The following is a 25750-nucleotide window of genomic DNA, read 5'->3' as shown; positions in this document are numbered from 1 at the left end:
CCATATAATTTAATCCCATCTAAATGCTATGAGAAGCAGCCTGGGTTATCCTTTGTTCATAATGCAAACAAACATGGGATGAGGAGGGATAGAATATCGTATCCTATCTTAATCCTCATCATCCCCTCAAAACAAACGGGGCCTATATACAGATTCTTTCTTGTAAGGATTGGTTCTATACAAGTTGCTGATTCCACTTTCTGAATTTTGTTTTCTGTGTACATTCTTACAGACTAAGACCCCTTTTTGCACTTTATTGTTTTTTTTTCTTCATTTTTTTTTTTGTAGATTTTAAATCATTGGAAGCTGTAAAAATATTTTATTCTGGAAAGGAGCTTGAGGACTACAAATCTCTTGCTGAACAAAATGTTCAACCAAACTCTTTGCTTCATCTTGTCCGTACGAAGATACATTTGTTACCAAGAGCACAGAAGCTTCCTGGTGAGAATAAATCTTTGCGTCCTCCAGGGGCTTTTAAGAAGAAACCTGACCTTACTGTGAAGGATGGCCATGTCTTCTTGATGGAGTAAGTGATTCAATCTTGTTCTGAATCATTATATTCATGCAGTTCTCTGACGCTTGCCAATGTTGTTGTGAATGTATAGTTACAATTACCCTTGCCTTGTGCAATAATGCAAAATAATATCCCATTTTATTCTTCCACCTTTTAGAATCTTGAACAAGATCACCATGGTGTTAATAACATCATCTATCCTAAGAGTTGTTTGAGTTGGACATTTCATAAGCAACGATAAATTAGTTTGCTGTATGTTTAGGTCCTTTTTCTTTTGCAGTGGTTATAGATGAACTCTATGAGCATTTCTAGGTTGGATGTTTCATGGTGTAATTGCTTGAAGATGAAGTTATTTTACTTTACAAAGTTATGAATGGGCTGTACTCACTTTTAAGTTCAAATTATAAAGAGAGAGTTCAGAATTCAAAGTTTTATGTATTTTAAATGTAGTTGAGCTAGAAATAGAATTTTGGGTGAAATGAAACATTTGACAATGGAAAGGTATCCAAAAAAGTGGCCATGTCTGTTACTTGTGAGTAATTATTCACAATAGCAGAGATTAGATTGTGTGGTTTGCAGACCTAGAGTTGGATGGATGAAGTGTTGTTCCGAAGGAGCAATGCAAAAACAAATTAGAAGCAGCCTCATGACTCCTATAGAAAGCAAACACGCATGAGTGGATAAAGCTTTATTTGGCCTTTTCCACTGAAGGAGATGAGTTGTATCATATCTTTCAAGGGCCGCAGTCCACATAAAAGCCTTGATTTTGAGGGAATCTTAGATTTCCCTCCAAAGGAATGCAACTGGAAAGCATTGGTTTAGGAACATGTGTCAGTTGAGTAAAAATCTTTAAAAGAATTGTTTTTTGATTAACAGTGAAATTTATTAGAGAGGGGAGAAAAGTACAACAAGAAAAAGGGAAGAAAATAGAGGATAATATATCCACACAAAACAAGAGAAGAGAAGCGAAAAAAAAAAAAAAACCCTCCAAAACTCGAGGTAGCAAAAACAGATCTACTCGAGCAAAGCAACCCAGCCCCACTGTTACTCTGTGTGTGTGTGTGTTGGTTTTTGGTTTTTTAAGGGAGTTAGGATTCTAGACTTAAAGCGAGATTACAGGAAATTTCTGGATCGATTTTATTTTTTCCTTTGTTGTTTTTAGGAACTGTTTGGCATTGCTGTCCAAAACTATAGAAATGGAAAACAGAATCGATAACCAAAAAGCAAAAACAAAAACTAAAATCCAAAATTCAGCAACCTGTTTGGTTAATATTTATGAAATTAAAATAAATAAAAAACTTAATTAAAAAATGCTTATTTTTTGTCTTTAAATCTAATAATATTATAAAAATACTGTTAAAATAATAAATTGCAAAATAGTACACATTAAAAAATACAATTATGAAAATAGACATTAATATAATTATTTTACTTAATTGTTATGCTTTCAGAATTTACTTTACAATAAAATTTTTCTTGAACATGACAATTGAAAAATAATAAAAATATTTTGTAATTGACTTTACTATTATTAAAATTTTTGAAACTTATGTATGTTTTTATTTTTATTATTTAAATCCATATGATCATTTTATTTTTATTTTAATTTAAAAGTGTATAAAATGGATGATTTAATCCAAAAGAACTATTTTTGGATATTAAAATTTTTGACAGTTGGTTGCCAAGATAACTGAAAACCATATAATATTGTTTTTAGTCTTTTTGCAAACAACTGAAAATCGACAATGGAAATATAAAACTGGCAATACAAACAAACATGTTTTTATAATATGTTTTTCCATCGTTCAAAAATAGGAATAGAAAACAGAAAACAACAACGATACGAAACAGACCTTAATTTTTTCCCTCTTATTTATTTAGCAATTCTTGGGATATGTCTTATTATCCTTTTTGTAATTTTTTTTTCCTATTAATGTAATCTTCTTTTTCTATTTCAAAAAATCTTCTAGAGGAAGATGACGAAAGAAGCCATTTGGCAAAACGCACTATGTAATAAGAGACACCACTCTAATCCAAAGCTAGTTAAGAGGGGTGTCCAAGGTCCTAAAAATCTTGGTGTTTATCTCTAACCAAAAATGCAAAAGGATAGCCATAATTGACCATTGCCACAAAGTTTCTCTCCTTCCCCTTACCTAACCCCGAGGTCTTAAATTTCGATTTCGACTCAAATTTTGAAGCTCCAAAAGTACGGAAATTTCGATGGAAATTTCGATTTCGATGTCAATTTCAATTTCGATTTGAAAAAGTAACGGAATTTAGTAATAAAGCATGAAATTCTTTGTGAAACTTTAGAAATGGTTAACAAACATAATAATATAAGTTTTAGGACTAATATATTACAAATTAAATACATCTATGTTTTCTATGAGGTGGAAAAGTTGTAAAATAGTATGCGTATCAAATATGTTTAAGATAATGTACATTAAACATATTCAGTTAATACAAATGAAATTCATAAATCATTTAAATATTATTTATTATACAAATAATGATAATTTAGACATGAATGGTTAAATAAAATGTTACTGTAAGTTTATTTTTTCATATAATTTCAAAAGCACATGTAATAATCTTTTGTTCCAACAAGATAAATAAAATAAATAAAGATAGAATTTCACTTCACTCCTAAATTTCTCATTTGAATTCTAAGGAAATTTTATTGTATAGTTAAAATTTTGGCAAGTTTTGCTAAAATTTCGAGATTTCGATAAATTTCGGATGATTCATTGAGATTTCAATGGAAATTATGCAAGACGGAAATCGAATGCCATTTCGATTTTGAGGGTGACGGAAATCGGAAATTTCGATGGAAATTTCGACAATTTCGTGGAAATTTAAGACTATGCCTAACCCCTTATAAGTCAAAGAGCAAAACGCCTCCAAGGAGGAAGGACAAATCCAGTTTTCTCCAAGAATTCCAAACTACATGTTCCAAAGGGACCAAGAGAAATGACGAACTAAGAACAAGTGCGAGCAAGTCTCTCCACTTTTGAAGCAAAGAACACACAGATTAGGTGAAATAGCCTTATGACTTCTACATTTCTGGAGCAAGTCATTGGTATTAATTTTTTCCAAGATAGCTCTCTGCAAAAAGACATTAACCTTGGAGGGAACTGTAGCTTTCCAAGGGAAGGAATTAGGGGAAAAAGGAGAAACAATAAGGGCATGAGTCAAATTAGAAAAAAATAATTACGAGAAAAAATCCCAAAAGAATCTAGAATGCAAACTCTCGTCACTTCCCAACTAGACGTGGGAAAATTTTTTAGTAGCAGGGTTCAGGAAAGAATAGGAAAAGCAATTTCACTATATTGTGAAGCACATTGATCAAACGGGCAAATTTGTTGGTCTCTCTCATGTTGAGGTTCCTTATGAAATGCAATTCCCAAGAATGCCTGTCTGTTGCTAGTGGATGAAAGCAGAGAGAATGGATTTAATATGAAAAGATTAACAAAAGAGACAAGGATACATGAAAGCCAAAGGAACCTCCCAAATCCAATGATCCTCCTAGAATTGGTTTCTTTCCCCATTACCAGCAGTAAGTCAAACATGAGGGGAAAATTTATGGTGAATCTAGGACACAAATTTTTTAAGAACTCAAATAGGTAATATTAACCCCAATTTTTGCATCCTAGCCATTATGAAGAAATACAATTTACTATGGATAACCTTATGCCAATTATAAAGGGAAGTACCACAACCACTTCCTCACCAAAGAGGTGTTTTGGACACCAAGTTACCATGACCCAAGCCTCCCTCCCTCTTAGATCGACTCACAGTCGCCCAGCTAACATGATGGTCGCTATTGCGTTCACTTATTCCTAACTATCGTTAGTTTCTCTATTTTTATTAGCCATTGTTATAGTGATGCAACCCGCAATAGTGAAAAAAACTATCTTTGCTCCCATCCAACTTTTTGGAAAGTCTCTTAAAAATCAGGTCCCAAAATGATTCCACAGTAAGGTTACCACCTAAGGGAAGACCTAAATAGGTGATAGGCCAACTCAGAACAACACAACCAACTAGCCTAGCTAAAAGACTTGGGTTGATCCTAATACCCATGATGTCAAGAAGTTGATCCTAAGACTGAAAAAAGTTGGAGAATGGTTAACAAAAAAGATTAGTGTTATGTGCAAATTGCAAATGCGATAAGGGTAAGTTCTCATGGCCCACCTTAAACTATTCCACTAAACCTCTATCAACCCCTCTATCAATCATTTTGTCCAAAGTGTCCACCACGATAGTGAAAATGATAAGGGAGAGAGGATCTACCTGCCTGACTCCTAGAGGATCCTAACTAGGTTTATTCTTCCCATTCACTAGAATAGGCAAGGCTATGGATGGGAGGCAACCCCAAATCCATTTCCTCCATCTTGCTCTGCAGCCTTTTTCTTCTGTCCATTTCTCTATGAAAGAAACCCCAACACACTCAGTCTTAGGCTCTTTTCAAAATCCAATTTTAAAACAAAACCCATTTTCTTTCTTGATGGTAAGTTCTCAACCTCATCAGCTATCAAAGCAGCATCTATAATCTGTTTCTCACCATTGAACGCGTTCTGACAATAGGGAATGGTATGCACCAAGACACTAGCCAATCTCCCGGATAACACTTCATCTAGGATCTTTATACATGCTGGTCACTCAAGGACCTGAAATCTTTGACTCTAGTAGCAATATCTTTTTTGGGGACCAAAGTAATAGAAGTGGAATTAATGCTCCTACCCACAATCCCATTATGGAAAAACTCAAGAAAAACTCGAAGATTACTAAAAAAAAAACAATGTGAAGCAAGTCCTTCAAAAAATTCCAACTATCCTATAAGAAACCAAAGTGAACCCATCTAAGCCCAGGAGCCATGGTTTTAAATCTAGGTTGTGGGTAACGTCATGACACGGTCATGAGATGTGGGAGAAGTGGACGTTACGCAATAGGAAGCGGTCACAGCAGCCATGAATTTTTTTCATGCATGCAAAACCATGTCGAAATAGAAGCATAATGATGGAATCCTTTAAATCATGATTTTTAATGAATTTTGGCCGCTTTTATTCAACCTAGTAACACTTTTTAATTGGAAACATGATTTTTATATTAATTCTACGGTGCTGCTTACATAAAAAGTCTTATTTTTATACTATTCACTACTTCAATGACTAAAAAATTTAGAAATGTAATTGAAATTGACAACCAATTAATTAGAGAGATAAAATGAGTATACACACACACACGCACACACACTCACATGGTTCATAGATATCAATATAATATTACAATACAAGTAGGCAATTTAGGCCCATTAAGCAAATTAATACTAAATAGATAGTAGTCTTCCTACATTGTAATCGTTGTATTTAATTACATATTATTTTGTATTTTTTAGCACATGTAATTTTAAAATTTTAATAATCAAAAATAGCAATAATTAAGCATAGCAATTTGGGCAACTAGGGATTATGAAATTTAGGCCCATTATGCAAATTAATTAGTTTGGCTATAAGCAATATTAATCATAGTAAATTAATAATTAAGCATCAAATATTAAGAATTTAAGATATTAAAAAAAAATAAGTAACTTAGTTAACTATAATTTTGTATTAATTATCTTAAAAACATAATTATCTAAAACAAATTAAAATTAATCTCTGGTATTCAGCTCCAGCTTTCAGCTGCTTAACTTGCTTAATCAAAAAAGAAATGAAAAAGGAGGGGGGTGTTTAAATAAGAAACACACAAACTGATGAGGAGCAGCGGCCAAAAAAGGATGATTTTGGTTACCTCTTCAAACCCGCTTCGGACCCACCCAGATCCCAAGCTCCCAACTTGATTTCTTGCTCAGATCTACCAAATCACCTCCAAACAACTAGTTTCCTCTCAAATGGATACAATTTCTGACGAGAGGAAGGGAAAGCACACACTCAACCTTTGGACAGAAATTCCAAGTACAAACTTCTATTTTGCACTTGTATATCACTAGATCTATTCTGGACAAGCTTGGGGAAAGTGAAAAATGCAGCAGAAGGCAGAAAAATTGGGAAGAAATGAGGTATTTTCGAGTATAAAGGCTTTCGGAAGGTGCTTCTGGTGTAACGGGGCACCGCTCGTTACAGCCTGTAAAGAAAGTGTAATGGTTGTTATGGCCGTGAATTATCTGCATGCTACTCTAGCTGTCCAAAACCGTATCGGTGACTTGGTTTCTTGTTATGTGATGACCATTATGCTATATAAGACTGTTATTTAAAGCCATGCTAGGAGCCCTTTCTCTAAGGAAATTAACTAACTAGCTTTTTCATTTTACATTTCTTATGTTTGCTTGGTCCACTAGCTTGCAATATTATGTTATATGGGAAACACGCAGTGAGTGAAGATCAATTGAAAATTAAACTTTAAGCTCATTTGGAGGGTGTGATTGCTAAGGACCCCTAGGTGTGACTTAGTTCCTAAGTTTTTCTTCTTCCTACTGGAATTCTCAACCACCCAGTGCTCGGACAAAATCAATAATTCGAAACTCAAAACATGAAACCCCAATCGACTTGTTCCTAATTTCCTAAAATATTTTAATAAGAAAAATATATCCCTAAACTCTTTGCATCATGCTGAATGCATCAAGATTATACATCATGGTGGTGTTAGATGAATGGATAAATTTAATAGTATTTGAATTAAATAAAAAATAGAGGTGGCTTGAAACGTACTCCTATACCATACGATTTCGATGCTTCTCTCTCTAGAACTTTTACTTCCCTACTTTCGTGTGTTTGATGCCATGGGAATACTTGTGGTAGCCGATGATGAAATGATTGCTTTAGATCAAAGGAAAATCCTTTGATATGCAATTAGATAAGGTCGGTGAGATCGTATCTTTGCTCGTGGTCAAGAAAAATGCTTCTCATAACAGGTGGGTTAGATTTTCCAAGGAGTTTGTGTCTAGGTTTGTTGATGGCATACCTACATTCAGTCAATTGCAAAGGGGTTTCGATTTGTTCGGTTGGGTATTACGAAGATTTGGGTCTCGATTGAATGGACGAAGGTAGGAAAGTACCTAGAGTTAGGGTTGGGATGGAAAGGGAAGACGTTTTTAGTCTTTATTCCTTAGGGTGAAAAAGGCGATGGTTGGTGAAATTTCATTTTTTGTGAGGAATTTGGGAGTTTACGAGCCAAAAATTATTCACGACACATATCATGGAGTGAGGTGGTGTTGGAAGGCAAAAATCATGTAGGTGAGGGTTGCAGCAGCCATGTCCATTCCATGAAGCAGGATCTGAAGATTGGATGCAATAGCCATGTTGTTGGTGTGGATATGAGTTGCATCTGAATGAATCAAGGGCCATCATGGATCAGCCAGTTTCGATTGCCAGGCACAAAAAAGAAGATAGGATTTTCGATGGAACGTAGATGATTAGAGAGGCGGCTAGGGTTGCATTTGGGGAGGAGGCAATGAAGAGATTTGGTCTGGGTTGCATGCTTTTCATTTTGGACCTTGCCCAGGTAATTGAAAAAAGTGTTATTTCATTTTTAACTAAACTGGGCCAATGATTTGAAAGGGCCCATTGTTAAGGAAAGGATGATATGGGGTGCACCGGTGCAGTTTGGATTCTAAGGAAGGCTCTCCTATTATGGACTTCCCACAAAAGGGTCTCAATGATATATAGACCCATAGTTCATAATTTAAAAGCCCAAGTCCTGTATTGCTGGGTCTGGATAATGGACAGGCCCAAATGAGTGCTTTGACTTCTCAGTAAACAAGTACTGGAAAGGAGAGCGAGTTATCATCTAGTACGGAAATGTGTTTCAGCCTCTAATTGATAAAAATATTATTCAGCCTCCAGTTACTAAAGATGTGAATTGTATTGTCCGAGAGTCAGAGGAAGTTCAGGATGTTGGAAGACTAGATTCATTTCAAGAATGTGGTGATAAAATTGCAATTACGCTTGTAGATGTGTTAGAAGGTGATACGGAAAAGAGTAAAAAAAGCAGGGGTGGGGGGAGAAATCTGATGATTGTCGTCCTTATAATTATTAATTTGAAGGTAAAAAGGTTTATGCTCATTGAATGGCAGCTTGTTAGGGGTGCTTAAATGAAGAAGAAATTCGGACATAAAGAGAGAAAATTTTTGCAAGTCAACTACAAAGGTACTAAGAAGAGACTCTAAGGGTGAGTTCAGTATTATGGAAGTTCCTCAAGTTGAGAAGAATGTCGGAGGTTCTAATGAGATTAGAAAAGGTAACGGAGTGACGAATTGGGGGGATTTTTTAGATTTAGAAAGTGATGATAACAATGATCTTGGCTATTTTAGGGGGTGGTTGTTGGATGAGACTTGGAATAATATGGGTACGCTTCTGACTCCTGCAATGAGTTAGGGGACTTATCTTATGTTCACCCACCCCGTTGGAAGGTTTGGGTGTTTCTATTTTTGATAATGATGGGTTGGGGAATCAGTTTAGCGGAAGGATGAAATTTTGCCCACATCAGTGGAGGAGAGTTTGAATGAGGAGGTAGAAGCTCAAATTCATATGGATAAAATGGATTTAAAGTTGAGCGATATTGGAGGAAATGTAGTGCATTTGGATGGTTGCAAAAGTTGAAAAGTGAAGGATCAAAGGGATTAAGACAAAAATACCTCCACTCACACAACCTAATTACTAAAATAAGATATTCTCTTCTAACACTCCCCCTAAAGCTGGAGGTGTATAAATATCACTTGACCTCAGTTTCTTACGACCATTAGACAAGGCAGGTTTAAATAAAGGCTTTGTGTAAACGTTGCCTAACTCATCCATTCATTCACAAAGGGAGTGCTCATGACCTTTAACATATCATCCTTCACAAAATGACAGTCAGCTTCAATATGCTTTGTCCTCTCATGAAATCCTGGATTGCTAGGCATATAGATGATAGCTTGATTATCCCAATACATATTTGGCTTTGTTCCCAAGAATCTTATCCATGACATTTACAAATTTTAGCCACATAAGCTCACTCATAATATGAGCCATTGCCTGATAATATGCTTCAGCACTAGATCCTGCTACACCACGTAACAAGATTACCTCCCACAAAGGTAGAGTAGCTAGTAATAGACTTTTGGTCATCAACAGATTCAACCCAGTTTGCATTAGAGTATCCTATGATCTAGCAATTTTTATTTTTATTTTTATTTCATTTATATATCAAACCTTTGTTAGGAGAGCCTTTGAGATGCCACAAAATCATATAAACAACATTTCAATGTGGTTCTTTGGAATATTCCATAAACTGACTCTCCACCCCCATTGTAAAAGATATAATAGGTTTATGACAGTCAAGTAGATCAGCTTGCCAACTGGATTCCTATATTAATGTTTTCCTTCAAAGTTTGACCCCTATACAACTTCATCTTATAACTTAGGATCCATCGGAGTATCAGCATGTTTAGCTCTCAGCAAGCCACTCTCACTTAGCAAGTCCAAGGTATATTTTCCTGAGATAGATTCAACCCTTTCCTACATCGTACAGTCTCAACACCAAGAAAGTTATGCAGAGTACCCAAGTCCTTTATTTGGAATTTAGCTTGAAGAGATTGTTTAACATCTGCAATCTTGCTGTAATCACTGTGTGATGATGATATCATCAAGATAAATACCATAAATGACTTTATGCAACCTACATATTTTACCATCCTCCCCTGAGCAACATACCCAGGAGGTTGCTCCATGTATTCCTTTTTCAGAAAATCTCCATACATGAAGGCATTTTTCATATCAAACTGGTATAAGGGCCACTCAAAATTAACTGCCTACGAGGTCAATATGTGAACATAATTTGGTGGGGCGATAGGAGAGTCTCAAAATAGTACATACCACCATGTGTTTAGGTGTATTTTTTGGCAACCAATTGAGCCTTAAATCCTTTAGAGATCATATTTGATGATGTGGACCCAGGGATGCCTAACCAACTCTTTACTAGTAGGAAAATCACTAAGTCCTATGTCCCTCATGTGTCAAGGCATGCATTTCTTCCTTCATTGCATGCTTAAATGGACAAGGCCAAAGAATGCATAGGACTAGGAAGGTGAAGAACTGAAACATAATGAGTAATAGGATTAGCAACTAAGGATTCCTGAGTAAATGTTCCAATTATCTTCCCAGTGAGCAATGGGAAAATCCAAGTTAGAGTGGAATGGATCTCTAGAACCAGAACTCGAGACAGTGAAGGGCAGAAGAGGTGTCTACATGGTGGTAGCTATTTCCGTGCTTGCTTTCTGTTGTTTATAAACTCTTTATAGTTTCTCTGGGTCTGGGTGTATAACTACGATTTGGAAGAAGAGAAGAATATTTCTGGAGAGGGAGGAGGATCAACACATGCGGGGGTATCATAAATCATTGATGGACTTAAAATACATTCATCCAAGGAGGACCCTGCCCTAGGGAAATAAAGTGTCCCCTTAAAAAAGGTGCCATATGCACTAATGTATTTCCTGCGTGTGTGGGGATCATAACATCTATAACCTTTTTGACTTCTCAAGTAGCCAACAAAGAGACAACAACACAAGGAGATAACTTGTCCTAGCCGTTTCGTAGAACTTGAACAAAGCATGTGCACCCAAAGACACAAGGCATAATAGAGAACCTTAGGGCCCTTTTAGTTTGGGAAAATAATTTCCATTTTCCAATTTTTAGTTTTCCAAAGAATTATAAAAATTTCAGTTTATTTTTAAATTTTCAAGATTCATATTAAAAAGGTAGAAAAATAAAAAGTTTGTTTAAATTTTTCATTTTTTATTTTAATTTTTTTGAAAGCAATCACAAATAAGACAACTTGTTTTCCAATTTTCCAAATTTTATATAAGGTAATATTTGGAATCATGAATTTTGGGGTTTGAATTTGAATTTTTGTTGATTTAGAAGAAATTCTATACATAATTCACACAAATTAAAGTCCAAGATTTGAATTCCATGCTCTCATATGCAAAGTAAGAGTTGAATATCTAGAAAAATAATGAAAAATGTTTTCGAACTTTTCTATATAAATTTGGAAAATTGGAAAACAAGATGGCATTTTTGTAAATATTTGAAAATTTAGAAATGAAAATTAAATCTAATTTCACAAGCAAATAGAGACAAAACTGTTTATTGTTATTCATTTATTTCATACAAATGTTGTAAAAAAGAAAAGTTAGCTAGCTTTTTTTTTTTTTTTTTTTTTGTAATTTGTTAGAAAACTAAAATGGATAATGAAAACTATTTTCCAAATCTAAACGGGGCCCTTAGATACTTTTGAGGAGTTCTCTTGTAATTTTTTTTTTGCTTTTACTTGACTCGTTACTCTACTGCTGATACTTTTGCTTTGTATTCATTGATTTGGAGAGCTAAAGCTCCCTAAAAAATAAAAGCTCTCATTTGGACTGTGATACTTGAAAGAATCAACGCCAGTGATCTAGTTCAGAAGAGAAGGCCTAGTAAAGTCTTTTCACCTGACGTTTGTGTCCTTTGCTTGAACTTTGAAGAGTGGAGACTTGCAGACATTTGTTTCTTCATTACCCTTTCACGTTAGCTATTTGGGATAAATTATTTGGTGTATGTGGCGAAGACTGGGTTTGTCCCTCCACATTGAAGGCTTTTTGTATCATCAAGTTTAGGGGTTTTGGTGCAGGAAAGGATAGGAAAGCTTTATGGTGATGCACTGTTCTTTCTATTATTTGGTTTGTTTGGTTGGATAGGAATGCTAGAATATTCAAAGATGTGGCTACTGCTAACAATTTGCTTTGGAGTAGAGTGGTTTATAAGCATCATTGTGGGTGTCAGAAAATGGATTCTTTTGTTTTGTGATGCAGAGGCAAGCATCGAGGATCTGCAGCCATGAAAGAATGTTGGAGAGAAGGGAAGAAGAATAGGGAAGAGAGGAGATGCAAGGGGGAAGCTGATGTTCACTTCTGAAATTTTCATTCAACATCAACTACCTACAGCATGACTTTCACAGACTATTTATAAAAAGGCCTCTTCAGATGAAAATTACACATGCCCCTAAAACTACATTACATTAAAAACATACTCCTAGAATACACAGATATTATAGACAAGCCCCTGAATACACATAATACTAACTAAACTAAACTCATAACAAACTACTAACCAAACCCAACGATCCCTTAGCCAATTCTTCTTAATTATTCTCGAACAAGGATCTTCCCAAGGTCTTACTTCTTGTCCTACACGGGCTACATCATTATGTTTCTTTGGAAGGCTTGCATTGGAATTGGTTGGCTCTACTGCATTGAGTTTGGTTTTTTGGATTTAGACTATGATCTTTGTAATTAGTTGCTTTTGATGTGAAGGGAGGATTTTTAATTCTCCCTATTTTTTTGCTTTTCTTTTTCTTTTTCCTTTTCCTTTTCCTTTTCTTCTTCTCTCTTTCTTTTTCTTCAGTTGTAAGAAGAGCATGAGTCCGAAAGGTTTTAAGAACATGCATATGAAGGAGTAGAGACTGTGCTATGTCAAGAAAATGCCTATTTTTTCTTTCATCTACTCCATTTTGCTCTGGGATGTGCATACATGATGTTTAACGGACAATCCCTTTGCCCAAGAAAAAAAATTGAAGCTCATTTTGTACAAATTCAAGTGCATTAGCATATTAAAAAATTTCAATACCAATGCAAAACTGACTTTTTATTTCCTGGTATGAGTAAATGCGTTCAAAGTTCATACCTGTCTTTTAACAAATATATCCAGGTCATAGGCAAAAATCATCCACAAAGGACATGAAATATTGATGATGGGTCAAAAGTATGGGTCAAACTTTTGACCCTACATGGATCCCAAATATCTAAATGAATAAGAGAAAGCAATGATTTACTATGTCACTTGATTCTAAACAGGAAAAATGTCCTGAGTCCTAGCATGCATTCCCTGACACAAAATTTTTTGAAGGGACGGGGATGACCCAAATGAGCATGCCACTGATCAAGAGAAACACCTAGTTGAAATTGAGGAAGCTGCATGACACAAACCAAATCTACCGGACCATGTCATCCTTGTCAAACCCTTTGCAGATCCTCAACTTGGTTTTGAGATCCTAAAATAACACAATGAGAAGGAAAGAAGGTTAGAGAACAGTTATGAGATTTAGTTAATGAACTAGTTGATAACAGGTTGAAATTTATGCAGATAGAACATAGAGGAAAGTTGTACAGAAGGAAATGAGAGAATGTTGCCGCCACAAGATATGGTGTAACTGATTTATTTTGCAAGAGTAATCTTACTGTGTAAAGTAGTGGGTTTCAAGGAATGAAATAAATTAGGTCTTCGTCTCATATGAAGGAGACAGTAGAATCAATAACCCATGGTGAAGAGGATGAAGAGTCAAGAACATGAATGGGCCTTAGTAGCAGTAGATGTAGAGGACTGAGCCTGGAGTTGTTGAACCATGCAGAGAAAATTGTTGTACTCCTTTCATGGCATGATAGCGTAGTGCAGTGGTGAGGTGCACTTGAGGTTTCAATTGCAGAATCACCTTCGGCAAGGGACTTGGGCTAAGTCAGTTTCCCATGGAGATCCCAACAGCAATCAACAGTATGGTTTTCCTTGCCCAAATGTGTGCAAATGAGAGAATTGCCATGACGAACTCCTTGTTTTGCCACAATGCTTTCCAAATCCGTCCTTGTCCTCCATTACTTCCCCTACCATGGTTGGAGGCAGTGGTAACCATGGTTGAACAATCACAGGTAGAAGCTTGAGAAGAAGACTTTGAGCTATCTTTGGTAATTTATTGGATTCTAGCATATGCTTCATTCATGGATGGTATGAATTCATGAGCTCAAATTTGGTTGCAGATGGGTTGAAGCTCAGGACTCAACCCAAATAAAAACTTGGCAGCCAAAAACTCTGCCGTTGCCTCTTAATCATCTCAATGTCGGATCTAATTGATCGATAGATGTTGAGTTCCTCTCACTTACTCTTCAAAGCTCTATAGTACTGATTAATGGACCTACGTCATAGGTCATATTGGAAAACTTCTCATATAGATGAAAAACACAAGGTTGATTTTTATCTTTTGAGAAGCTTTAACAAAGATCATCACATACTGCCTTGGCTGTTCTATTAAACATCAAATTCGCAACAATTCATGGCTTCATGCTATTCCACAATGACAAAAGCCACATGTCATTCTCTTCCATCCAATCTTCATAACCTTGGAGTCCGGAGACAAAGGAGAAAACAACAAATATTTGGACTCCCCTTTTACATTAGCATACACATGCACGGCCTGAGACCACGACAGATGGTTGGAGGATCCAAACATTTTGATGGCTGTTTGTATGTTAACAGTATCAAATGAAGCTCTCTCTGTAAAGGCCATCAAAACCATCCCCTATAGTCTGCAATAATCTCACACCAGTATCAGGAATGAATAACACGGCAACTATGCAGAATCGGGCAGCATACACAGGCACAGAGCAGTACTTCAGAACTTCAAAGATCCAGAACTTGATGAGGCAGCTCCGAGCGCAAAACTAAAGTTACAATCCCACGAGAAATTACTCGAGTATGTAGAAGAAGGCAGATCACAAGAAGTACCACAGGAACGTAATTATATAAAAAAAAAGAGATTTAATTTGTAAGAGAAGAATTTACAAAGAGGAGAACACGACATCTCCCCTCAAAATTATGGGAAAGTCCAGAAAAAAGGGCCTAAAAACACCAAAAATACTATGTAATATCAAAGCAAAAAATTCCTCCAATCTCTCTAGATCTCTGAAAAGATTGCTCCCTTAAAGCATCCAAAGCCAACACAACATAAAGAGCCCAAGTAATGAATCTTTTCCCAAGCCAGCTCCCTATTCAATTTTTTCCCTGAAAAAATCTATGCATTGTGCTCCAATCATAAACCCCACAGCACTGCATATATACCACATTTCCAAAAAACAGCTCTATCCGTCCTTCTTCCAAAACCCTCAAAAGAAATAGCCAACATTCCTTCCACCGATGCTGGACAAACTCATGTACCCAACATGGCAAACAATTTTTTCCAGATGCTCCAAGCAAAATAAGTGTAAGGGAAAATGAGACACCAACGAAATTCAAATAGTAGAGTACACAAACATTTGGAGATAAGGCTTTCAAAGGTCTCTTGATTTGCAAGAAAATATTAGTATTGATTCTATTAAGCACAGTCAGCCAAATGAAAGCCTTAATCTTTGGGGGAGCTTTGGCTTTCCAAATATGAATAGAGGAAAACAAGAGTTGGAAGTTGGAATGGGTCAAAAACTCAAAAAAAGGATTACAATAATATACCGCTGAATGATCCAAAGCCCAAGAACGAGTATCCCTAGTTGAAGAAAGATGACAATTGCTCAATAACAACAAGGAGGAGAGTTCCAACAACTCTTTATCATTTAGAGATCTTCTGAAACGAATGTTCCAAGAAACCAGAGGTTGTTGGGACACTATTAAGGATGATTGTTTAGAGTCTTCGAAGAATTTTATGGGAATGGATTGTGAGTAAGAGCATTAATCCCACTTTTGTTGTCCTTGTGCCTAAGAAATCAAGGTCCATTAAGATAGAAGACTTCAGACCTACTAGTCTAGTCTCTAGTGTATATAAGATTATCACCAAAGTTCTAGTTGATAGGCTTAGTGTGGTGCTTGATAAGACTATTTCTACAACTTCGAGTGCTTTTTGGTTTTTTGTTTTTTTTTTTTTTTTTTTTGGGCGGGGGGGGGGGGGGGTGTAGACATAGCAGATGCCATTTTGGTGGCAAATGAGGTGGTAGGGATATTTGAAGGAGGAAGAAAAGGGGATTCATATTCAAACTAGATTTTGAGAAGGCTTATGATAGTTAGTTGGAGTTGTTTGGACAAAATTCTTGCGAGAGAGGGTTTTTGTGACATTGTCTCCGGTGGTTAAGGGCTTGCTTGTCTAATATATGGTTCTTGGTTGTTAGGGATGGGGAACCTAAGTCTTGGTTTAGGGCTTCGACAGGCATTAGACTAGGGGAACCACTTTCCCCTTTTCTTTTTGTTCAAGTAGCTGATGTGCTAAGTAGAATGGTGGATAGCGTTGTGGATTTGGGTTGGTGAAAGGCTAGTGGTTTCTCATTTTCAGTTTGCTAATGATACTATTTTCTTTCTAGATGATCATAGGCCTTCTTTCAGATGCATTTTGGGTGTCCTCCATGTCCTTGAGAGGATGTTGAGGCTTAAAATATATTTGGGGAAAAGTGATCGAGCTAATATTAATGTGCCTCTTGAGCGTGCCAGGGAGCGGGCTTCTAAGGTGGGGTGTGGTCTTTTAGAGTGGTCCTTCACTTAGGGGTCCCCTTGAGGGGCAATCATAGATCCGTGGAATTTTGGAACCTAGTAGTGGAAAGAGTGGCGAAGAGTTTAGGTGGTTGGAAGGGGGCACTCTTTTCCTTTGGGGGCAGAATCACCCTTATTCACGCCGCTTTATCTAGTATCCAATTATATTATTTTCCAATTTTTAAAATTTTAATGGGGATTGAAAATATGATTGAGAATAATGAGAGATTCCTTATGGTCTAGAGTTTGGGCTTCCAGGATCACTTAGTTAGGTGGGAGGAGGTCTGCAGGTCTAAAATGGAGGGAGGGCTGGGTCTTGGAATTTGGTGTCTAAAACCATCGCTCTCCTAGTTAAATGGTTATGGTGTTTTTCCCTAAGAAGATCATCCCATTTGGCATAAAGTGATTAGAAGTAAGCATGGGTTGGGTGTGAATGTGTGGGATACTATTGTTAGTTTGCAATGTTCTTCCAAGAGTCCATGGAGATCTATTTCTCAGATTTGTCCCTTAGTCACTCCTCACATAATTTTGTGATGGGCAGGGGTTCTCGGATTTGTATTTGGAAAGATCCATGGTTGCAGAATGATGTTCTATCCAGGTCTTATCCTCATCTCTTTTGATTGAGCTCAGGGCAGGATAGTATGTTTTCTTCTTTGTGTTCAATTGGATTAGCCCCACAGGCACTTAATAAACTGTGCAACAGTCCAGTTGCAGGCATTATTGCTAGCAGCAGTTAGAAGTGAGTGCAAGCAAGAACAGGAAATAGTCAATGAACACCAATCAAAACCACTAGCAGCTGATACAAGATTGCAAACAAGCTAGCAATCACGAAAACACAGTATTAAAACAGCATCATCATGTTACAACCAGCCAGTGAACAGCAGAATAGATCCAGCAATATACCCAAAACAGAGTATAATTGCTTTTGCTTCACATCTGCAAACCACTATAAACGCACACAACATACTACCGATACCAAGGAGGTTGCAGCCAAACCAAGACGAAAAGTGACCCTAAATGGCTCTCAAACCGACCAGAAAATGAGATTTGACAGCTAATTAGGTAAATATAAGAAAAGAAAAGACCAAAACAGAATCTAGAAAACAGATCAGATAAATCAGATTTAGAGGAGATTAGCGCCCCGATACCGTGCTGTTAAGTTAAAGATGGAGCACAAAAGAAGGCAAGAAGAGAAGAAGAGATAAGAAGAAGAAAGCAAGAGAAAATAGAGGCAGCAGTTTCCTGGAGCCTTACACCTCCAGGTCTGCCCTCATATATTCAGAAGAATAAAAGGACAAAAATACCCCACTTGCACAACCTAATTACTAAAATAACATATTGTCCTCTGACAAAAATTTTAAGGAATTTATAAATATAATCTTTGCTAGGTGGAATTTGGGGTGGTAGTGAGTGGGGGGAGTATAACAAATCCCAATTAGCTGGGATTACTGGTTAGTGATTAAAAACTGGGGGATAAGTTGATAATTATATTGCTTGATTATGAATAGGGAGAGTGTAATATTATTCCAGATATCTGCAAATTGATAATGCCGACTTATCCTATGATCATGCTTAAGTCATAGAAATTCTGAAGAGAGCTAGTCGGTAACAAAAACTATTAACTTGATTGATTAAACTGGCAGGTGGTTTTATACTTATTGTCAAAGTAGCCAGCCCAATTCTCAATTGTATTGGTCCTCCCTTATTTTAGTGGAAGATGCTACTCATCTTGGGTGATTCTCCACAGGAATGTTTTTAAGAGTGATGTATTGTCAACCAATTGGCATGTAAAAATTTATGATATTGTAACTACTATACACTACTGAACCTGCATCCTTGCCACATTACCTATGGAAACTTTCTTGGGCAATATCAACCCTCATTAATCACATTTTCCTATTTAGTATTCAACCCTAGGATGTGATGAGTCGACATCAAGGTGCCATGCAACTCCATCAATAAGAGCTTGTGGGAGTTTTCTGCCTGTTATCCCCAGCCTACCTTTGATCCGTTGAGCAAGAGCACTTCCACACAGGACTCCTGGATCATTATGGCTGAGGAGATTTACTTCAAGTTCATTACAAGATACTTAACCAACTTCTGATGTCACATGATTCACGATTCTGATGATATACAGATGTTATAGATCACTCAAATTTAAGATTATAAATTGCATTTCATGTATTGCATTTTTTAACTAAAATATTGGACCTAGCCTACTTGGTTTGTATTGTGTTTTGAAGCCAGTAATTTTTGCTGCTCTGCATGCCACGGCATTCCATGTTCTAAGTAGCATTGCTAAATGTTGTTAACCAAACAGTTCTACTTCACCTTGCCCATTTGATTTTAAATGGCCAGTCTATTGTTGCTGAGTATTTTTTTTTTTTGCCCCTTAAGCCTGTTATCATCTATCTCCTCTTATGGTTGCCATTTTTATGTTGTATACTCTAAAATATATCTCATTTCTTTTGCTTTCTTTTCAGATACTGTGAGGAAAGACCTTTGTTGTTGGGAAATGTTGGGATGGGTGCCAGACTCTGCACTTATTATCAGAAATCAGCTCCAGGTGATCAAACTGGCACTCAGTTGCGGAATGGAAACAATAGTTTGGGGAGTATTCTCACACTTGATCCTGCTGAAAGATCCCCTTTCCTTGGAGATATAAAAGCTGGTTCCAGCCAGTCATGCCTTGAAACAAATATGTACAGAGCACCCATATTTCCCCATAAACTTCCGTCAACTGACTATTTATTGGTCCGTTCTGCAAAGGGAAAGCTTTCGATTAGGCGCATAGACAGGATTGATGTTGTTGGACAGCAGGTTCATCATAGTTCTAGTCTTCTGGATTTATTTGTTCAAAATTTTTCCTGCAACTTGTCTTTTAGTGATGGGAAATTCTTTTCAAATTTCTGCTGATTATAGTAGTTATTTATTTTTTGATAAACAAAAAATATATTATAAACAGGAGAAATTATGACCTAGATGAGGACAGATAGTCCTCCAACAATTAAAACATCAAAATAAAAGGAATAAAATTGAAAAATGTAAAAAGTGAACTTAATAAAAACTAACAAGAATTAACCAAGAAACCCTTCTAGTTCACTGAGTACTTTCAGTCGGCTAGTTCTTTCTGCCCTTCTTCGCCATACTTTTATCACCATTGAGACAAACTTCTTTTCCTCCAGGATCAGACAGCCATAAACACATGTTATCCATCAATTTTCATGCTTCTCAACTTTTCCCAGAAATCTCCTCCACAGGGGTTGGCAGAATTCCATCCTTTTGCTGTTTCTTATTATCCATAATTTTCAAAATTAGGAATCTTCCCAAACCTTTCATTGGGCCAATAAATCCCCAAGTAAATCAGAAGAGTCAGAACCATATCCATATTGTTCCACTCATCCAAAATCATGTTCAAACTCACTAAGGACTTTACTGTCATTATCTGAGAGAACCGCCTATTTCTTTTTCTTCTTACCTTTGCTTCTCCTAGCTGCACACTTGCACCCTCTCAACATTTCAATCCTCCACAAACATAACTTTCCTTATGTATTTCTCCTTATAAATTTCGGCACTATTCCACTTAGAAGCTTCTCTTCAATTCTTTCCTTAACTTCCCAACCACTTGAAGCGCCTTCTGATGAGCATAAACCATTTTGCCCCTAAATTTATCAGATTCCTATACCAAATGATTCCTCTTCACCCCCTCACCCAAAAACTGTCATTTCCCCCTTGAATATTGTTAAAACCACCTTCTAGGTCCTTCCTAATACTCCCCTTATCAACAGCTATCACTGGAGACTTGTATTTCTCTCCTCCTTAGCTGGACCGAGATCTCCTCCTAGTGAAGATGAGGTAGCTACCTGCTCTTTCTTGAGCAGTGAACCAGAAGATGGGAATTGGTGAAAGCAAGTGAAATAGATTGGATCTGCCGCTGGAGATTTTTGAGCCTGAGTTGGTAGCCCATTTGTATAAGCTGGATCTGACTTAGACTACCCAAGAGCTGACCCAGATTTATTGGAATATTAAGAATACTTAGCCAAGCCATTCCCAACCTACACCATTCCTCTTGGATTCACAGGCCCCATTCAATTTCCATGAAAATTTCAAAATTTTTGCTTTCCATCACCCTCAAAATCGATATAATAGTTAATTTTTTTCTTGCATAATTTCCATTGAAATTTCAACAGATCATCCAAAGTTTATTGAAATCTCGAAATGTTAGCAATTGTTGAAATTTTAACAATGCAATGAAATTTCCTTAGAATTCAAATGTGAGATTTAGATGCAAAGTGAAAATTTTCTCTTGATTTATATTTTTTTTAATGAAACAAAAGATTATTACAGGGGCTTTTGAAATTATATGAAAAATTAAACTTACAAAAACATTTTATTTGGCCGTTCATGTCCAAATTATTTTTATTTGTATAATAAATAATATCTAATTGGTTTATGATTTTTATTTATGTTAACCGAATATTAACACATTATATTATGAATATGTTTATATAATGTGAATATGTTTAATACATATATTATATTACAACTATTGCACCTCAAACACAACATAGATGTATTTAAATTGTAATATAGTAGTCCTAAAACTTACATTAATATGTCTATTAACCATTTCTAAAAAGTTTCATGAAAGAATTCCATGTTTTGCTACTAATTTCCACTGTTTTTTTCCAAATTGAAATCAAAATTTCCATACATTTGGAGCTTTGAAATTTTAGTTGAAGTTGAAATTTAAGGCCTTGCCAAGAACTAAATAAAGATTCTGTGGACTCGTTTAGATTATCAACATGCTAAAATTAACAACTTAAGCTCCAAATAAATGACATAACATAATAAGGACCCAGTGATACAAAACCATGACTAAGAATACTAAAATGACCGTATTAACAAAATAAGGATTTCTTTTATCTTGTATTCTAATGCATTTCTTTACGAATACTTCCCAATGTCCATTACTTTTTGGGTACTGTATTTTGTTTTAATCAATGAGCAACCATTTAACAGTGTACCATCTCTGATTCCACTGTCTGTTTCATTTTCATATTTGTTAAGTGGTGCTGGTGCCTCCTCTGAGGCTTTTGAATGCCTAAAGATAAACTTGTCTAAATTTGTCCAGCTTATTGTTCCCTACAGGAACCTCACATGGAGGTAATGTCTCCTGGAACAAAAGGTCTTCAAACATATATAATAAACAGGTTGTTGGTGCATATGTATCGTGAGTTTCGTGCTTTAGAAAAGCATGGCTTGCTTCCCTGTATACGTGCCGATGAGTTATCCGCACAGTTTCCTAACATTTCAGAACCCTTTCTTCGGAAGAGGCTGAAACATTGTGCAGATTTTCAGGTGCTTGCATTTAAATTAGTTTGGGAATGTCTTACATTATTTGTTTCTTTTTCCCCCCATTATCCTTTTCCCCGATGCTAACAGAAATGTTTGCCTTTTGGTTTGCTGTTTTATAACCTTCTTTTGTCATAATTTATATGTTGTGGCTATTTTATTTTTTGTTCTATTACCTGAATATTTTTTCATGCATGTGAAACATCAGAAACGATCAAATGGTGTGTTGTTTTGGGTTATGAGGCATAATTTCCGCATTCCATTGGAGGAGGAGCTGAGGAGGATGGTAACACCAGAGAATGTGAGTTGTTGTTGAACACCTGCTCTCTCTCTCTCTCTCTCTACATATATATAGGGTGCCTGTGAATAAAATTATCAAAATACGAACAATCAACAAAATTTACAAACAAACATGATTGTAACTGTATATTCCAATTATCTGAAGGCTTTATGTATGTGAAATGTATTCTTTCCAAAGATTGTTTGTTTTACTTCCTTTTGCTGCAAATAATCTACGACAATGCTAAAGGATTTGCATCCCTCACCTCCTTGTCTGTTTCCTCTGCACTGGTGCTCCCCTCCCCTTTCAAAACAACGGAAAAAGAGAAGAGATTAAAATGAAAAAAAAAAAAAAAGCAATAATAATGGAAGTTGAGTTTTCTTTATCTATCTTGTCTGCTATTGCCCATTTGAATCCTGGAGAAGCATAATCCAAACACCAAAACATCTTTATCCAGTTGTTTTTTCTTGTCTATTGCTTTAGTTGTTCAAGGTTATGATCTTCCTCTGTTTCCAAATGAAAGAGGCTCTAGAGGGACATTCAATCATCTAAATTGCTTTCCTATGGAAGTGGGTCTCTGTGACCCTCTGATCCTGACATTATGAATGCACCACACATATCTAGGGCATCTTGATAAACCCAATGATGGCCTCCACCTCGCTCCTTTAAGCCGGCCAACTACTTGATTTCCTTTCATCACAAAATAGTTTCCCACCAAGCCATTCTTGTAGAAAGCTGACAAAAATACAAAGGAAATTGCCACTCCAGTGGAGCTTTTCCACACAATGCTTCATGCCAAAAGTTGGTTGAAGTTCCATTAACTTCCTTAAATGCAATGTAGGGGAAGACATCCTCCCAACAATTCCTTCGTGTTTCCACAGCCTCCCTTAATCAGAAATCCTGCTTCTTCTTGAAGTCCACCTATTATGGCTTTCCTGTACTTTGCTACTCCAATTCCCTCCAGAAGTTCTGAACAAACCTCCAAATCCATTTATCCAAATGTTCTTTGTTCATGAGTGAAGATCTTTAGTGCCCAAGCAACACTTATTGACTAGTGTCCCATCTTACGAGATGATATTGAAAGTCAGCCCCTCCGTTACCTCACGTCAGAACCTTTAATATTTTTGAGTCCTTTCCTCTTATCATGGAATAGAAGTCAACATGAAGTAAATTGGTAGGTTCAAATAGATTACTATTGATGAAAGCCAGCCTCCCTCCTACAGATGGAAATGTACCTTCCATACTGCAAGCCTTCTCTCAAATTTCTCTTGACAGGATCCCTCACTTCTTCCTTAAATCTAGCCTGGTTGCTCCTATAGGCCTTAGTAAGAGATTTTTAGAGACACCACACAAAATCCCAAAATCTTTGCTAATGACTGTCTATCACATACTCCTGGGGAATAATCTCTATTTTTCGCAGATTCAATTTTAACCCCACTGCTGCTTCAAAAGTAAAAAGTTTACACCTCAAATTAAGAATTTATTCCTCCTTTGTGTTACAAAAAACAGCGAATCATCCGCAGAGGAGGTGAGACCCACTGATTTCCCTCCCTTGTTGGAAGCTGATGCTGAACTCTTCACCCATCCTACCTTTTCAGCTTTCTCTGTAATCTTATCAACACTCCCATGACTAGGATATGAACTTAATTGGGAAAAGGCTTCCTCTCAGATCCCTATACTTGCTGAAAGGGGTAAGGAAACATTGACCTGTATCAAAAACCTGGCTGAGGTGATTCATTTCTCAACCCAATGCCTCTATTGTTCAAAGCCCATTTTCTCCATAACATAAAAGTGGAAAATCCATATTTATCTGGTGATATGCTTTCTATTGATCTAATTTGCAGATGACACTATCTACCTCTCTACTAGTAATAAGAACCACATCAAGAATCTACATCCCATCCACAAAAGTATACTGACTTTTCCCCACAAATCTCTCTAACATCCATTTAACTCTTCCAGTCAGCACCCTAGCTGGCAACTTGTACTTGCTTCTGACAAGCAAGACTAAAAGGACAATTAGTATTTGATATTTCTTGCTCTATGTGCATAGAAATCAGAGCTATGAATAAGGTTTCGAGAAGAAACTAATTCTACAAGGTTATGAAAATCCTTAAACAATGCCAGAATATTCTCCCTCACCATTTCCATTGGATTTACGAAAACAAATTGCTATGGCCATTCATTAGGGCCAAGGTCTTTACTCATTTGGCTCTATTAAAAACTCTCAAGTTTCTTCCTTCTCAAATGGACTCTTCAAACTCTGAGCTAGTTTTGCACCTAAGACTTTAAAATGTAAACCATCAAACCGAGGTGCTTAGCTCATGTTCTTCTTGAACACCTCTCTCTCATAGAAAGGCTTGACCCTGCCCTTAATCTCATTCTTATGTGAAACAGTCGCCCCATAAACCTCAACTGGCTCTAATTATCAACTCTTCTATACCCACCCACCGACACATAAAATTTCTAGATATTTTTTGTGTGCATGTTTCCCTTATTTTCTATTTTTCTTCTTCCTTGACTCTTTTTATTTGGGGCTCAGGTATGTGCCTATGAAAGTATGCTAGCGGGCCTGCACCGGCTCAAACGTTTAGGAATTACAAGATTGACACATCCAACTGGCCTCTCAACTGCTATGAATCAACTTCCTGATGAAGCAATCGCTTTGGCTGCTGCTTCACACATTGAGAGGGAAGTGCAGATAACTCCCTGGAACTTAAGTAGCAATTTTGTTGCCTGTACAAAGCAGGTAAATTATTTTTAATAGGTGATATCAAACGCACTATAGCAACATCATGTTTCAGCTATTTATTTGATATTATCTGAGAAGTTTAGGGAAATCTGTTTTGGTATCCTTTCATCTGTGATTAGTATGTTGACTTGCTTTTGGCATTTTTGAAATAGTACCACTGCAGTTAACTTTATGATTCCTTTTTGAAGTTCTTGACATCTCTAACTTGCTTGTAGTTAAATCGTCAGCAGCAATTGCTGCCATATCCAAAGTAGAATTGTGTTTGAAAATTTATTTATGTGATCTACACACTCCCCAATGTACAGATCTTGCTCACTTGATATTTAGAAATGATTGCTAAGGGCCAACTTTTGAGTCTATTTTAAGTAACGAGCCACGCTCTTGGTGTGGAACTCACTAGACAATCTCCCCAAGAAGAGGCAATCTGTGCCTTCTTTTCTATCCTAGCAGTAGATGAAAGCTTTACCAATGCCCAATACACCATTGTGGGAGCTCAACAGGTTTGCTATCAAAGTAGCCAAGCACCAAAGAATAAAAGTATGAGTCTAATTTCCTGCTTGAAA

The 25750-nt window shown here is 36.5% G+C and overlaps 1 protein-coding gene across 3 annotated transcripts in view; it reads left to right on the top strand.

The window, feature by feature from the left end:
* The window catches only part of LOC131164448 (transcription initiation factor TFIID subunit 1), a 138363-nt gene that overhangs the window by 52697 nt on the left and 59916 nt on the right, over positions 1 to 25750 (top strand). The window contains exons 11-15 of one of the 3 annotated variants that reach the window (XM_058121633.1): positions 289 to 526; positions 19284 to 19620; positions 21952 to 22161; positions 22364 to 22456; positions 24978 to 25184. In XM_058121633.1, coding sequence (XP_057977616.1) covers positions 289 to 526; positions 19284 to 19620; positions 21952 to 22161; positions 22364 to 22456; positions 24978 to 25184 — 1085 coding nt within the window. The remainder of the gene's footprint in view (positions 1 to 288; positions 527 to 19283; positions 19621 to 21951; positions 22162 to 22363; positions 22457 to 24977; positions 25185 to 25750) is intronic. The other 2 variants (XM_058121636.1, XM_058121634.1) reach the window with 2 other exon arrangements.

Source organism: Malania oleifera, chromosome 9 (assembly GCF_029873635.1).
Source record: "Malania oleifera isolate guangnan ecotype guangnan chromosome 9, ASM2987363v1, whole genome shotgun sequence".
NCBI classification, from domain to species: domain Eukaryota; kingdom Viridiplantae; phylum Streptophyta; class Magnoliopsida; order Santalales; family Ximeniaceae; genus Malania; species Malania oleifera.
Note: the sequence above shows the minus strand (reverse complement) of the source record. Positions and strands in the feature narration are given on the sequence as shown.